Raw genomic sequence first — 14,299 nt, 5'->3', positions numbered from 1 at the left:
TCCTCTAGGCGATTTCTTACGGTTCGGTCACATACATTGACTCCAACTTCCTCCCATTTATGCTTCATCTGTTTAGTTGTACTTTTTCGGTTTTCAAGACAAATGGCCTTAAGTTGTTTGTCTTGACGCTTTGATGTCTTTCTTGGTCTACCAGTACGCTTGGCTTTAACAACCATTCCATGCTGTTTGTATTTGGTCCATATCTTGGATACAGCTGACTGTGAACAGCCCACATCTTTAGCAACCATGCGTGAAGGGTTACCTTCTTCAAGAAGTTTCACAATCCTCTCTTTTGTTTCAAGGGACATTTCTCTTGTTGGAGCCATGGTTCTCACCACTCCACGTCGTCCAGCAGCCCTCCAAGGTGTCATGACTGCAGGTGTTTTGAACTGCACACTAACGGGCACATCTAATCTGGGGCAGGTGTCCATTTAGGGAAAGGAAATAGACTGGGTGTGTCCTTTTTTTTCTACCTCCAATTTGAGTGATTCCACACTTTTTTCCTCAGAATTGAGTGATTCCATATTTATTTCCCTGTGCTTGGTCAATAAAAGTATCATTCACTGACTTCCACAATATTTTCTCTTCATTTCTTTGAGTGTTCCTGAAAGCCAACAAGTTGCACTTTGGAACGACCTTAATATTGTATCATGTTTTTGGTCTGAGTTTGTTTTACAGCATGAAATGTCTGAATGAGTGCTCATCCACGACTGGTGATTCCATACTTTTTGCCAGGGGTTGTATTTGGTAAGTTCTAGTTGTCATTTTAAACCATGGATAATACTTGTATTTCTGTATTATTTGAAATATTGGCGATGTGTGTATCTAAAAAGCTAACTTTGCAAACGGTAGCAGATTCTGACTAGCTAGCTAGCTCAACACTCTAGCTTGGATGAAGTGTATATAGTTGACAGAGCTGACGTGTTCAAAGTGATAGTGGAAGTGATAAAGGGTTGGTTTAAAATATCTGTAAGGTGGCAAAGCTTGGACCGTGTCCCTTTTTTGTTATGCAGAAATGCTGGTTCAAGTGGAGTATCAGACCGTCCAGAAATGGGTTCGGGTTCCAGTGACGGATGACTGCTATGATTACTTGAAATTCATGCTCGAGGGTAAGTTGAGTACTAAATATGTTGTGGCAGCTGCCATTAAATTAAGTGAGCTTAAGGTAGTTTATCATAAATTATGCCCGAATGCTTATTAACCAACCCCTGTCCTTGTTCAAGTAATAATTATGTCATTATTTTTCATAAAAACGGTTATGTCAAACAATATGGGGAACATTAAAGATAAAATGTACTATTTCAACCACCAGTTCGTTGTCTGAAAATGTTATTCTAAATATTTTCAAATTATGAATGTAATTGACTCTTACCAGTTCTAACCATATGCTATAATGAGCATGTTAAGATTAGTATATTTGTTTCCTTCCAGTTCATGTTAAATTCAATTTGGCAAGTGAAATCTGTGTAGACCTGAAGGAATCTTCTGGAGTTGATGTGGATGCTGATATTTTTGATGAACTCCTGAGGTCTGCTACATTGTCTTTCAAAGTAGTAACTAACACTTTGGTAAGATTTAAAAGCATTAAAACAAGTGTTCCTTCTAATGCATTTTAAAAATATATAAATCTGAAGTTAATTTTAAGTTGTTTGCTAATGAGTCTTCTAAACTTTATACAGTGGGCGCCGTTGACGAGAGTGAGGTAACAGACGCTTCCTTCAGTTCTGAAGATGGGTCAGCCTTGTCAGTTCAATCTCCAAGCTCAACGATCTCATCTTCTACAGTGATCACAGAGAACAACCAAAGCACAGAGATGACGACTGGCTGAAGGACCACCTGACAGCAAGATGGTAAAAGATGTGAGTTGTGTCAAGGTGGGAAATACTTTTACCCAACTTTTGAATTGGGTTTTTTAATGGTATTTTTTATTCTGTTAGATTGAGCAGGACTTCATCATGCTCTTTGGAGAAGACCTCTCGGGGAAGTTCATTGCAAGATGGCCAACGTTCTACAAACCAAAGGTCATCACTGTCAGCAAAAGCCTTCGACAGAGCGTTCACCTGGATGACCTTCTGTCTGCTCAGGAGGAATCAAGTGATTATGGTATGTATTGATAAATAAATATGTTCAACAGTCTTTTCTATGTATGCATTCTCAACATGGCTTGTTATGATTTTATCAGAATGGGATAGCGACTTGGCAGCCATTCTCCTGCTGGTTCATCTCTTGCCTCTAACCGCCAAAGGGAAGAAACATGTAAAAATTAGTGCAACTGAGGCAGCTGATCGTCTTGTGAAGTTCATGAAGGTATGTTTTTGACATGAATTATTGTGCTTCACTTACTGTAAATTGATCTCCTTTTTACAAGACTGTAAAATGTAAAGTCATTATTTGGCATTATTTGTATTATAAATTTATAGTTATTTTTGGAGGGGATGGGAGAGATCAGGGTTAATTTTATGACAAAATGGAACAAAAAGTTGGTTATGGGAAAATAATGGCACAAAGAATTGTATGAGCCCATTAGAACTGATCTTTTCACTTAAGCTCACAGGAGTTTCCTTGCAAGTCGCATCCCCTTTTATGGCATGTTCACAGTTAAAGGAAGGTGGAAAATGTTCTTAATTTGTTGCTAGTGAGGGACTAAAACCCCACCATGTGCTGTCTTTTAATCTTAGGTGGGGACAAGCATGGCGACATTCCTTGGAAAAGTTGAATCTGCACAGCCCTTCCTCCTCAGCGTTGGAGAGAAGAAGAGCCGTATTCAGAAGTTCTACATCATCCTGGATCAGAAGCCCAATCCTTGTGTGGCACAGACTGCAGTGGCTGCCTTCGATGAACTTTTTAAGGCGCACTTTGTGTTTGCTGTGTCCTACGATGCAACCCTCTTCAACTTCTACACATTCATCCAAACAACAGTTTATGGGATTGATGCGGCAACAACAAAGGAGAGCCCCAGAGTCAAGGAAATCAGAGTGAGAATTAACAACACTTAAATATGCCAACATGTTACATTTGTAAGGTTCAGCACAGAAATTCTTCAACTCTTTTTCAGCATTTGAAATTTAGTTATGCTTTGTATCCAGGGCACAAGTTGCGTTTGAAATGTGGGGAACATAGCTGTTCATCTGTTTTTTACACATATTCTGGGTTCAAAAAGCACTTGATGAAAGAACATGGAGACACTATTGCCATAGATTCTGTTTATGTGGACAATGTTGGAACAGATAGTATTGAGACCGATGATGTTTGTGCTGATGACACATTGAGTAGTACTTCTGTGCCCCGCTACTATTTTGTATGAGCTGTGCATTGAAGGTCTGTAATACTGAAATGGGTTTAATAAAAGTTGAACTTTCCATTTCTGTGTATTGTTTTGAATATTTTTTTACCACTGGATTTGGTTAATATTGACACCTTGTGGGGTCAATTATTTACCTTTTTAACACACATTATGTTTTGAGGTTAACACTACACTGGTGTTACTTTTGACATTATATTTTAACACTAACACCGTTGTAATGTTAATGTGACACTCGGTATTGTTGAATATTAACAATATCTGGTGTTAATCTAACAAAAAATGGGTGTCAACCTTTTAACACTTTGAAAAGTGTTACTTTAACACCAGCTGACTTGGACACATATAGACACTTTGTGGGTGTTAAAATTAACACTGTGGGTGTTAATTCAACACTGGCATTTTTACTGTGCACATTCTTCTGGTTTCCAGTCCTGACTGGGTTTTCTCTCTTTGAGCTGCTGGACAGAACCAGAACCAGAACTGGGCCTGGTTCTGGTTCTGGTTCTGTTTATGATGCAGAACTGCAGCACCTGGTTTCAATCAGGAACTCTGATTTTCTCTGAGTTTTCATCTGTAACCCAGACAACAAGCTGAGTTTGCTCCCAGTTTCATAGTGGAGTCAAACTGGTACCAGTAGGTTCTGAGTGTTTGTGGCCCGGCTGAGATATCTGGGTTCCTGATTGGTGGATGGAAAATATTTCAATATGAAGTCAATAATTTATTGATCAGAGAGGATTTCTCTGGGCTTTTATCAGTAGAAAATCCAGATTGAATCAGACATTTTGGATCAAATGCGTTACTTTATGGACTTTCTTTAATATGGAAAACTTGACCTCTTTCTGACCATCGCTCCATTTCTGAGTCTTTCTGGTTTTAAATGTTTGCTCATTAGAAAATCATAAAATTGTTGGTTGAATCACAGCAATAATTTCCACAGCTGTTTGCCAACTTGCTAGGAAAGTTGTTTTATGTATTTTATATTTGAGTCACTGAATACAATCACGGACATTTCAAATATCCATGTTTTTCCTTTACTCTGATTTTGTTTTAATGAGGAAAATCAAAGTCCCTGGTGAATTAATGAATGAAACGTATTCATACCCCTTTAAATTTCTCACTCTGTTTCATTGCAGCCATTTGCTAATCTCAGAAAAGTTCATATTATTTCTCATTAATGTATACTCAGCATCCCCTCTTGACAGAAAACATACAGAATTGTAGAAAGCTTTGTAAATTTATTAAAAAAAAGAAAAACTGAAACATCACATGATCATAAGTATTCAGACCTTTTGCTCAGTAGAAACCCCTTTTTAGCTTGTACAGCCATGAGTCTTCTTGGAAATGATGCAACTAGTTTTTCACAGCTGGATTTGGGGATCCTCTGCCATTCCTCCTTCAGAACCTCTCCAGTTCCACCGGGTCGGATGGTGAATGTTGGTCATAGAGTTGGATGCAGGCATGCATAACAAATCACATTTTATTTTAAATATATTTACATTTTTCAAGAGTACATTGCCAATATACTATTACAGAATTGTACAAATTGTCAATACATTCAAAATTTGCAGACAACATGCTTATGAAAATTAGTACAATGAAACAATAGGTACACTTTAGAGGAAATGTGAAAAATATTTAACCAAGGACAGAGTATTGTTTTAATTTAATATCACAGTATTCCAGTATTATTGCAAACATACTGACATTTCTCCTTCCTAAGAACAGTGAGGATCAACGGCAGAACATTCCCATTCACTGCACTTTACAGAAACCTACAAAAAAGAACATTTGTATTTTAAAGAGTACAGAAAAATGGCAAAGAAAAAAGTCTGACTTACAATTTTAAGACGTAGCGGACTCGCTACGCATGTGACATCATCAGAACTGATGATTCAAGTAGCTGCAGCTTCTCTTCTCTGAATGGAGCTACAGCGACATCTGCTGGGTCTTAAAGGAATATTGGGAATTGCAGTATTTTGCACCAATGTTAAGTTATTTTTTTTCACATTTCTTCTATCTAATGTTGGTTCCTGGGTGTTTAATGAGACAATAAAGTTTTTAATAATGTTCTTTGTGTTTTTTCTATGTAGCTGTTTGTGTACAAATATAGTAACAGCACATTTATTTTAGTCCTCCGTTATGTTTAGGTTTCTGTATTCAGATCAACAAAGCAATAAAGTATAAAATTAAAAACTTTCATCTTTATTTAGTAAAGACGGAAGCATCCTGTTCAGTTGATCTAGATTTTAAAGCTTCTAATTACGGCAGAAATTTATTTTGCGTTATTAAATCTGAAGATGTTTAAATAAAATACATGGGAACATTTTAATTAATCAATACAGTTTTTTTCCTTGAAAGCTTCTTTAACCCTCTATGGCATGACTTTTTATTTTTTGGGGGAAAAAATATTTTCCTGCATTCTTTGGGAGCTTGGTGGTCCCTAATTACATGTCAATCATAAAATCGGACTCTGACACCTCCTGGAACCAGATTTGGGTTTGTTGCCTCAGGGTAACATTGGTCTAGAACACCAAGATTTTCTACACTGATTATGAGAAATGAAATACAAATCAAACAAAAACTATATTCATAAAAAAACTTTTTTTTGGACAAAAATATGTCAAAAATCATGCCCCCCAAAAAATAAAATAAAGGAGCAATGTGAGGTACAGATATGTGGTTTGTTGCCTGAGGGCAACGCCATGCCATAGAGCACATGTGTCAAACTCAAGGCCCGCGGGCCACATGTGGCCCGCTACGTCATTTTATGTGGCCCTCTCCCCCCTACCACCGTTTTACAGCCCCATTGATTGACTTAAAATAGGTTTTGAGCACGAATTGACTACAAACTACATATCCCATAATGCCTTCCGATTCTTACCAACCAACATTACGGCTTCTCGCCACTAGAGTGCAGCAGAGTCACCTCAAGCTGATTATTAATTTTCCCAGCGAATAAAACTGAAACATCGACAAGCTAACAAGCTAAAGAGCGAAGTCCCGTGATGTTTCAATCGAGGACTTTTACCGTCTCCTGCCCCCTGATTTGATGCCACAGCTTCGACTCCATGCAGCTCGTGTTTTGTCCACGTTTGGAAGCACCTATCTGTGCGAACAGATGTTTTCAATAATGAATTTAAACAAGACCAAGCACAGATCGCGCATTACAGACGAAAACCTACACGCCGTTTTGCGGATTGCCACAGAATAGTATGAGGGGCCGTTTAGGACAAAATTTACGTTTTGTCTCTCACACACTACCAAAAAGTCTCGCATACTCCAAAAAAGTAGCCACGCACACTCCAAAAAATTACGTTTTGTCTCTCACACACTACCAAAAAGTCTCGCATACTCCAAAAAAATAGCCACGCACACTCCAAAAAATTACGTTTTGTCTCTCACACACTACCAAAAACTCTCGCATACTCCAAAAAAATAGCCTCGCACACTCCAAAAAATTACGTTTTGTCCCTCACACACTACCAAAAACTCACGCATACTCAAAAAAATAGCCTCGCATACTCAAAAAAATTACATTTTGTCTCTCACACACTACCAAAAACTCTCGCATACTCAAAAAAATTACATTTTGTCTCTCACACACTACCAAAAACTCACGCATACTCAAAAAAATAGCCACGCACACTCAAAAATTACTCACGCACATTCAAAAAATACTCAAATTGCGTATACACACACTACTAAAATGTCACACACACACACACAAACGTTAACTTTCTCGCACACATACACTACTACCAGCTCGCTCACATACACTACTACCAGCTCGCGCACATACACACAAACGTTAACTTTCTCGCACACATACACTGCTAACAGCTCGCACACACACAGACGTTTATCTCTCACATACACAAGACTAAAGTTGAACACACACACAGTACTAAGACTCGTTTTATGAATGTGTGAGAGCCAGACTCTTTTTGAATGTGTGAGAGCGACACTCTTTTTGAATGTGTGAGAGTTGTCACGGAAGAGGCGGGGCATAATTTTTGGATCAAACTGCGCATGCGTAGATCCTAAACTATAAGTTTCGATTGTTGACTCACTGTATGTTCTATTACTTAGTATATTTGTGCTTTTAAATATATATAGAACGTTTAACTTTCTTGTAGATTAAATGTGCTATAGAAATAAATGAATCTGATTGATTGATTAAAAATAGCAAAATTGCTGTAGTACAATCTGTCCACTGGGTGCCAGTATTACAGGAATTATTAACCGGCGCCAACTAGTTTATTTATTTCATTTATTTCTATAGCACATTTATTTCTATAGCACATTTAATCTACAAGAAAGTTAAACGTTCTATATATATTTAAAAGCACAAATATACTAAGTAATAGAACATACAGTGAGTCAACAATCGAAACTTATAGTTTAGGATCTACGCATGCGCAGTGTGATCCAAAAATTATGCCCCGCCTCTTCCGTGACAACTCTCACACATTCAAAAAGAGTCTCGCTCTCACACATTCAAAAAGAGTCTCGCTCTCACACATTCATAAAAAGTCTCGCTCTCACACATTCATAAAAAGTCTCGCTCTCACACATTCAAAAAGAGTCTCGCTCTCACACATTCATAAAAAGTCTCGCTCTCACACATTCAAAAAGAGTCTCGCTCTCACACATTCATAAAAAGTCTCGCTCTCACACATTCATAAAGAGTCTCGCTCTCACACATTCATAAAAAGTCTCGCTCTCACACATACATAAAACGAGTCTTAGTACTGTGTGTGTGTTCAACTTTAGTCTTGTGTATGTGAGAGATAAACGTCTGTGTGTGTGCGAGCTGTTAGCAGTGTATGTGTGCGAGAAAGTTAACGTTTCTGTGTATGTGAGCGAGCTGGTAGTAGTGTATGTGAGCGAGAAAGTTAACGTTTGTGTGTGTGTGTGTGACATTTTAGTAGTGTGTGTATACGCAATTTGAGTATTTTTTGAATGTGCGTGAGTAATTTTTGAGTGTGCGTGGCTATTTTTTTGAGTATGCGTGAGTTTTTGGTAGTGTGTGAGAGACAAAATGTAATTTTTTTTGAGTATGCGAGAGTTTTTGGTAGTGTGTGAGAGACAAAACGTAATTTTTTGGAGTGTGCGTGGCTACTTTTTTGGAGTATGCGAGACTTTTTGGTAGTGTGTGAGAGACAAAACGTAATTTTTTGGAGTGTGCGTGGCTACTTTTTTGGAGTATGCGAGACTTTTTGGTAGTGTGTGAGAGACAAAACGTAAATTTTGTCCTAAACGGCCCCTCATAGAATAGAACTAAAACCAGACATCGACGAACTGACCAGGGGAAAACGGTGCCAGACATCCGGCCAGAAAACATTGGTAAGCACAAACAAACTAAATTTAAATAGAATGAATGTAAAACCAAAACTCAGTATACTGGAATATGCATATAGTTTATTGATTTTGCTTGTGTTTTGTTTATTTACAGAACACAACACAATGAGGATGTGTGTGAGTTGGTGACGGGGTGAAGAGGGATCAGCGTTGTGTTCAAGGACAGACAACATCACCTCATTGTTTTGTTCTTATGTGAAATGCATGTTCGTTGTGTAATAAATAACAAAAAAGTTTTGTGAATGAAGTTGAGAGTTAATATCAAAACTTGTTTTTTATTATTTGTCTGCTTATCTTCAAAGCAGACAAAGATTAATTTTCCCAGCGAATAAAACTGAAACATCGACAAGCTAACAAGCTAAAGAGCGAAGTTTAGCTGAGCAGTTTAAAAATACTGAGCATATTTTTAAACTGCTCAGTTTAAAAATACTGTAATTTTTAAACTGAGCAGTAATTTCACATCCATGCAAACTCAAAATGTAATATTTAAAACTTGAATACATAAAATCAGTTATTTAACAATATGAGGTGTTGTTTAATTTATTTTTAACATTGTATTTTCATACATTTATGCTAGGGTTGACCAAGTCTAGTTTTCCAGACCTATCACTCTGCAACTTTAGATGCGTTCTTTCTCTAACACACCTGGATCATTGACTCATTCATAGCCCTCTACAGAACTGAGTTGCTGCTAATGAGGGAAGTCAACTTTTTGTCTGGGGTATGTTTTAGCAGGGACACATCTAAAAGTTGCCGTCTGGAGGACTGCACTTGGGCATTCCTGATTTATACCGTCAATGTGGCCCATTGAGGGTGGCCAATATGCTGAAGTGGCCCTTGGTGAAATTGAGTTTGACACCCCTGCCATAGAGGGTTAAACTAGAACTGTACTGTTATTATATTTTCCGTTGTTTTATTTTGAAAGACGTCACAGGAAGTGTGTTTATAATTTTTTATAGCTTAATTGTAGGTTCTCACTTCTATCTCACTGATTCCCAGTGAGATAAATGAAGACAGATTCTTCTCCTGGGTTCATGTCAATGTTTTCTCTGTCAGTGTGAACTAGAAGCAGCTCCACAGAGATGAAAACAGCCGCAGAGACTCTGAGCGGAGCTAACGATGCTAACAGGCTCCAGCAGCAGCTTCAGAGGAGCTGTGGCTCCTAAACTGGAGCTTCAGCTCCAACAGAGCTGAATCAAAGCTCTACAACTCTGGTTTAGACGCTAATATGCTGAGCTTCCGGTCTGAAGGTAGGAAAATATTTATGAAAAGTTAAATTATCCTGGAAACAGTCAGAATGATGTTGATGTTTTAGCTGCAGAGCCGCGAACTGAACTATTATTATCAGAGCAGGGCGGGTTTTGCCCTCTAGTGGACACAGATGGTAACTACAGCTACTTGATAAAGTTAGAGCGTTTACAAACCACATTCACTTCCTGTGAGTACTTTCACATTAAGAGCGATATAAAAGAGTTAATTTTCTCAATTAGTTTTCATATTAAATAATAAATTTTACTTTTCTTGTTTCCTTCCTGAAACTTTTATTCAAAAGCAGGAAATTAAACTCTGCTGAGGTTTTGCACCACCACCGTATAATTTTCTTATTTCTGTAGACAGTCTTTAAAAACAGATAAAAGTATTTAAATGACATTAACATCAGCAGCATAATATTGTATGTGTAATACATTTATTTACAGATTAATTCAGTTCTACAAAATACTGCATTTAACTAAGTAATATTAAGTACTAATATTTTAAACTTTATTAACTTTTTCCATATAATATTTATCCATTATGTGTTTTCATCCTGTGTGATGTTATGGTCTGAGCTGTTTGGATTATATATCAAACACATTTTTTTTATCTACATTTACATTTATTTACATTTTGATTCTCACAATTTCCCACAATTAATCTTTTTTGGAGGATTTTTACTAAAGTAAGTTTAGTTTTATTTTCCATGTACTAACCCTGCAGTGACTCTTATTTAACATTAATGTAAGCTGATTTGATTTGGCCTGATAAAAGTGAAAATGAGATCAAATAAACTGTAATTAATATGAAGAGGAATATCTGTAGTTGCGATAGTTCACCACCAGAGGGCAGTGAGCGCTCATAATCCTCCATCAAACGCCTGTTAAACTGCAGTTTGTTCTGCTGGTTTTCTGCTGAATCCATGAAAAAAGCTGCTCAGCTTCAGATCTGCTTCACTAACAGCAAAACAGAAATACTGAAGCTTTTCCATCTTCACTCTAGTTTTTTCACTCTGTTAAATCTAACTGAACTATTAATGTTTATTCGGATGAATCAAACTTTGGCTGTAGAGGAAAAAACAAGTTACGTGACTTCCTGTGAAAATAGAAACTGAAACCAACTTTGGTCTCCTTCAGATCAGCCTCCATTTTGAGCTGCAGGATGGAAATAACTTGTTGACTTGTTACTAGAGGTAAGTGTTGCCGCTCCGGGTCCCTCCGTGTCTCTCGGCTCTCTGGAGCCTTTCTAACCGATGAACCCACCGAGGCTTCCCGGGGCCTCAGTCACCTCGGCCTGGGTCGCTCGGCTCTCATAGGGCCTGGTCCCCGCAGCAGCGCTCTGTTTACTTTATTGAAGGCCTGATCTAGAAAGGAATTAGATCAAATGAAAAACTTTATTGTGAGACGTTGCTGCTTATAAAGTGATGCTAAGTGAGGTTACATTATGCGACTATAAGGAACAAAAAGAGAAATATTGAACACACTATAAACACACAGCTCAGTTACTGCGCAGTTAACCTGGTGAATGATCAGCTATGATCTACCATGACAGCAGCATCTAAAGCTGATCTGTTTGTGTGGAGCAATAATGAACTTTTCAGATTTAATCTAAATAAACTGAGAACTTAATGTAACTTTTACAGTCCATCAGTTCTTGCTGCAGCGACTCTCTCTGGTGTTTTAACCTAAAAAGCAGAACTAAAACATTGTAAACTAGTTTCTCTGCTTGTTGAAATCAGCAGGAAGTGAATCACATCACTCCGTCCCTCATCAGTCTGGGGTTCAGCAGAAACTGATGTTTTTCTTGTCTGTGGATCAGAACCGGCTTTAAGCCGTCCACAGATTTCCTCTCTTCCTCCTCACTGAGTTTGGTCTTTTTCCAGGTTTTCCTCTTGTTGCTCCTTTCAGCAGGAAGAAACTCTTTGTCTCTCAAAGCTCTGCTGGAAAAATGCATCCAGATCCAGACTGACTCTTACCTGAAAGGTTGCTGTGTTTAGCAATCAGTATCTGCAAAATCGGAATCGATCAGCCAGAAAACTGCAGTCGGTTCAACCCTAAAAATAACAAAACTTTTAAATGGAGCAATAATAATAAAATAAATAATTTCACAAACGTTTTAGATCAGTTGTAACAAACTAGTTTCTAACTAAAAGAGTTGCATTAATGTGTCTCTTTATTTTGAAGTTCAATCAGATCAATAGACTAAATATGTTTCAGGCCTCGCTGAGTGTTTGGGGGCTTCATCCCCCTATTGAAGCAGCTGTTTACCCATGATTCCTTGCAGTGGGTCCAGCTGGTACCTCAGCTGGATGCTGTGGTCCCTGAAAGCTGCTTTGTGTCTCTTGAGCTGAGAGGAAATCCTGCTGAGCTGCACACAGAGGCTGACATGTTGCTGAGATCCCAGCTGGACCCGGTTCTGTCTGGAGGAGAGCTGTGGACCCGACCTGAGCTGCTGCTCCCTCAGAACCTTCTGCTCACTGACTCCCTCCATACAGAGCTACAATAGAGTCATGATGCGTTCAAGTCCACTGGGAGCTAAATAAGTTCACTAGTTCATAGGAAATGTTCACTCATTCATTCAAATGATTCACTCTGATCCTCTGAACACATGATGGGAACCAGCTTTCTGCTTCACAGGACAGTTACTGGAACCGGATCACTGGACTGACTGGTTCTGGTTTCTCTCTCCAAAAGGCCAGAAGATGGAAGATCAGGACAGAGCAGAACCTCCAGGATCCATCAGTCCATCTATGAGGAGTGACCTGTCCAAAGGTCATCCTCCAGACTTCAGTAATGAACCTGAACCATCAGACAGAAAGTAAGAACCATTTTCTAACTGATTCATGTGAATCTATAGAGATATAAAATAAAAGATATTAACTGGTTGATCTCAGTGTTTTAATTAACAGTAACTTAATTTTCTGAGATATTAATTTAAAGTTAGTCATGAAGGATGTTGGTCAGTAAATCAGAGTTTGAATGAAAGTCTGAATGAATCAATGATGAAAATGTTGCATGAAAACAAAAACAACCAACAATGTGAGGAGCAACGACTCAGATTGTCTCTAAACCCAGTGAAGCACTGGAGCTTCCAGACTGGGAACACTGGTATCAGTCATGATACCAGATATGATACAATGAAGAACTTCAAACCAGAGATCATCAACGATCTCAGGTTCTGTTCTGACCCAGTTCTGGTCTCTAGTTTGTGGTGGACCTTCATGAACATGTTCAGCTCCAGCCTGTTGATAGTGAAATATTTCACTGATGAAGAAATGTCTTTACAGGAGCTGTGAGTGTGAAGAAAGACCCAGAACAGGAGCTGAATGGCCGACAGCCAATCAGAGCAGCTGTTCTCCAGGTGAGACTGAACTCCTCCAATCAGAGCCTCCTGTCGTCTCTGTTGGACCAGATCCACGTCTTTAGTTGAGATTTGGAAATTTATGGTTTAAAAGTCTTTTAGTGATCAATTATTTCAGCTGGTGTAACTGGAACTTATGTGCTGGTGATGATAAAGAAAGGAGAAAAAAAGTGATGAAAATGTTTGTTAATCAGTCAATATTTTCATCACAATATTCACCAATAATATTGAGAGTTAACAGCTCCTTGATGACCTTCTATCAGATCGCGTCTTTAAACATTCAGAGATAGAAGGTAAACTTGAGAAGAACCAAACCAGAGCAGACAAGGACTGCAACAAAATAGATGCTGTGATGAAGAAGAACAGAGAGCCTGCAGATTGATGGTCAAACATCTTCAGCACATGGATGAATTGAAGGTTTCAATTAATTTCCGTTTTTGGGATTGCTTTTTCTTATATTGTGCCTCCATATCTGGCTTGTCTTTATTTATTATCGTAGCTGCTTCAGGTTTGCTTTTGTTACATTGTGCAGCCGTGTTTCCTGGCCTATTCGCTCGTCGGTTTACGGATCAAGAGTGGCGATTTCAGCTCGACCTGACCGAGTCCTGTGAGCGTGAGATGCTGGGTGTCTGGGGTCACTCTGGAGGCTATATGTGCAGCAGCCTCTTGGTCATCCCCAAATACCTTTGCTGGGTTTTACAGGGTTAACTGGGCCACCTTTCACCTGGGATCCTATCCCAGCGCTCATCATCATCCCAGTGAGGTGGGCATGTTTTCGGGGTTGTTTCTTTTCTGTGTGTGATTTCTCAGGACTCTGTCGGTAATCGTCATCCAGTGCTTTAATCACCGCCTCTGGCGGTCAGTAGGGATGAAATAGAACAAAAGTTTTGACTGTAACTACGGTTCTATGAATCCCGGATGACCGCCAGAGCGCTCGGTCCCTCAGAATCATCGTGTTTCACGAGAAGATTAAGGGACTGAGCTGTCATTGTCACGTGACTATATAGACTTACTGGTGTC

General features: G+C 38.6%; 1 protein-coding gene and 1 long non-coding RNA gene across 3 annotated transcripts; both read left to right on the top strand.

Annotated features, from left to right (window-relative positions):
* Nucleotides 1-1,847: 1,847 nt before the first annotated feature.
* On the top strand, nt 1,848-3,739 carry LOC116716300 (uncharacterized). The gene is made up of 5 exons (XM_032557220.1): nt 1,848-1,874; nt 1,938-2,103; nt 2,183-2,307; nt 2,679-2,975; nt 3,734-3,739. The coding sequence occupies exons 1-5, from the start codon at nt 1,848-1,850 to the stop codon at nt 3,737-3,739; spliced, it is 621 nt and encodes a 206-aa protein (XP_032413111.1).
* Nucleotides 3,740-9,637: 5,898 nt separating this feature from the next.
* On the top strand, nt 9,638-13,252 carry LOC116715875 (uncharacterized). Of its 2 annotated transcripts, XR_004338277.1 has the most exons (4): nt 9,638-9,915; nt 11,056-11,111; nt 12,613-12,736; nt 13,206-13,252. It is a non-coding gene; the product is annotated as an uncharacterized LOC116715875 (long non-coding RNA). The 2 variants fall into 2 exon arrangements; XR_004338276.1 differs by lacking the exon at nt 9,638-9,915 and having other exon boundaries at nt 10,861-11,111.
* Nucleotides 13,253-14,299: the final 1,047 nt, after the last annotated feature.

The sequence above is a fragment of the Xiphophorus hellerii genome, chromosome 24, assembly GCF_003331165.1.
Source record: "Xiphophorus hellerii strain 12219 chromosome 24, Xiphophorus_hellerii-4.1, whole genome shotgun sequence".
Classification (NCBI taxonomy): Eukaryota; Metazoa; Chordata; class Actinopteri; order Cyprinodontiformes; family Poeciliidae; genus Xiphophorus; species Xiphophorus hellerii.
This window is presented reverse-complemented; position numbering and strand designations above follow the sequence as displayed.

Coding starts and splice junctions, on each gene's coding strand:
- LOC116716300 (XM_032557220.1), top strand. CDS start 1,848: ATGGTAAAAGATGTGAGTTGTGTCAAG. Junction 1,875..1,937: donor AAGATGTGAGTTGTGTCAAG/GTGGGAAATACT, acceptor TTATTCTGTTAG/ATTGAGCAGGACTTCATCAT. Junction 2,104..2,182: donor GGAGGAATCAAGTGATTATG/GTATGTATTGAT, acceptor TGATTTTATCAG/AATGGGATAGCGACTTGGCA.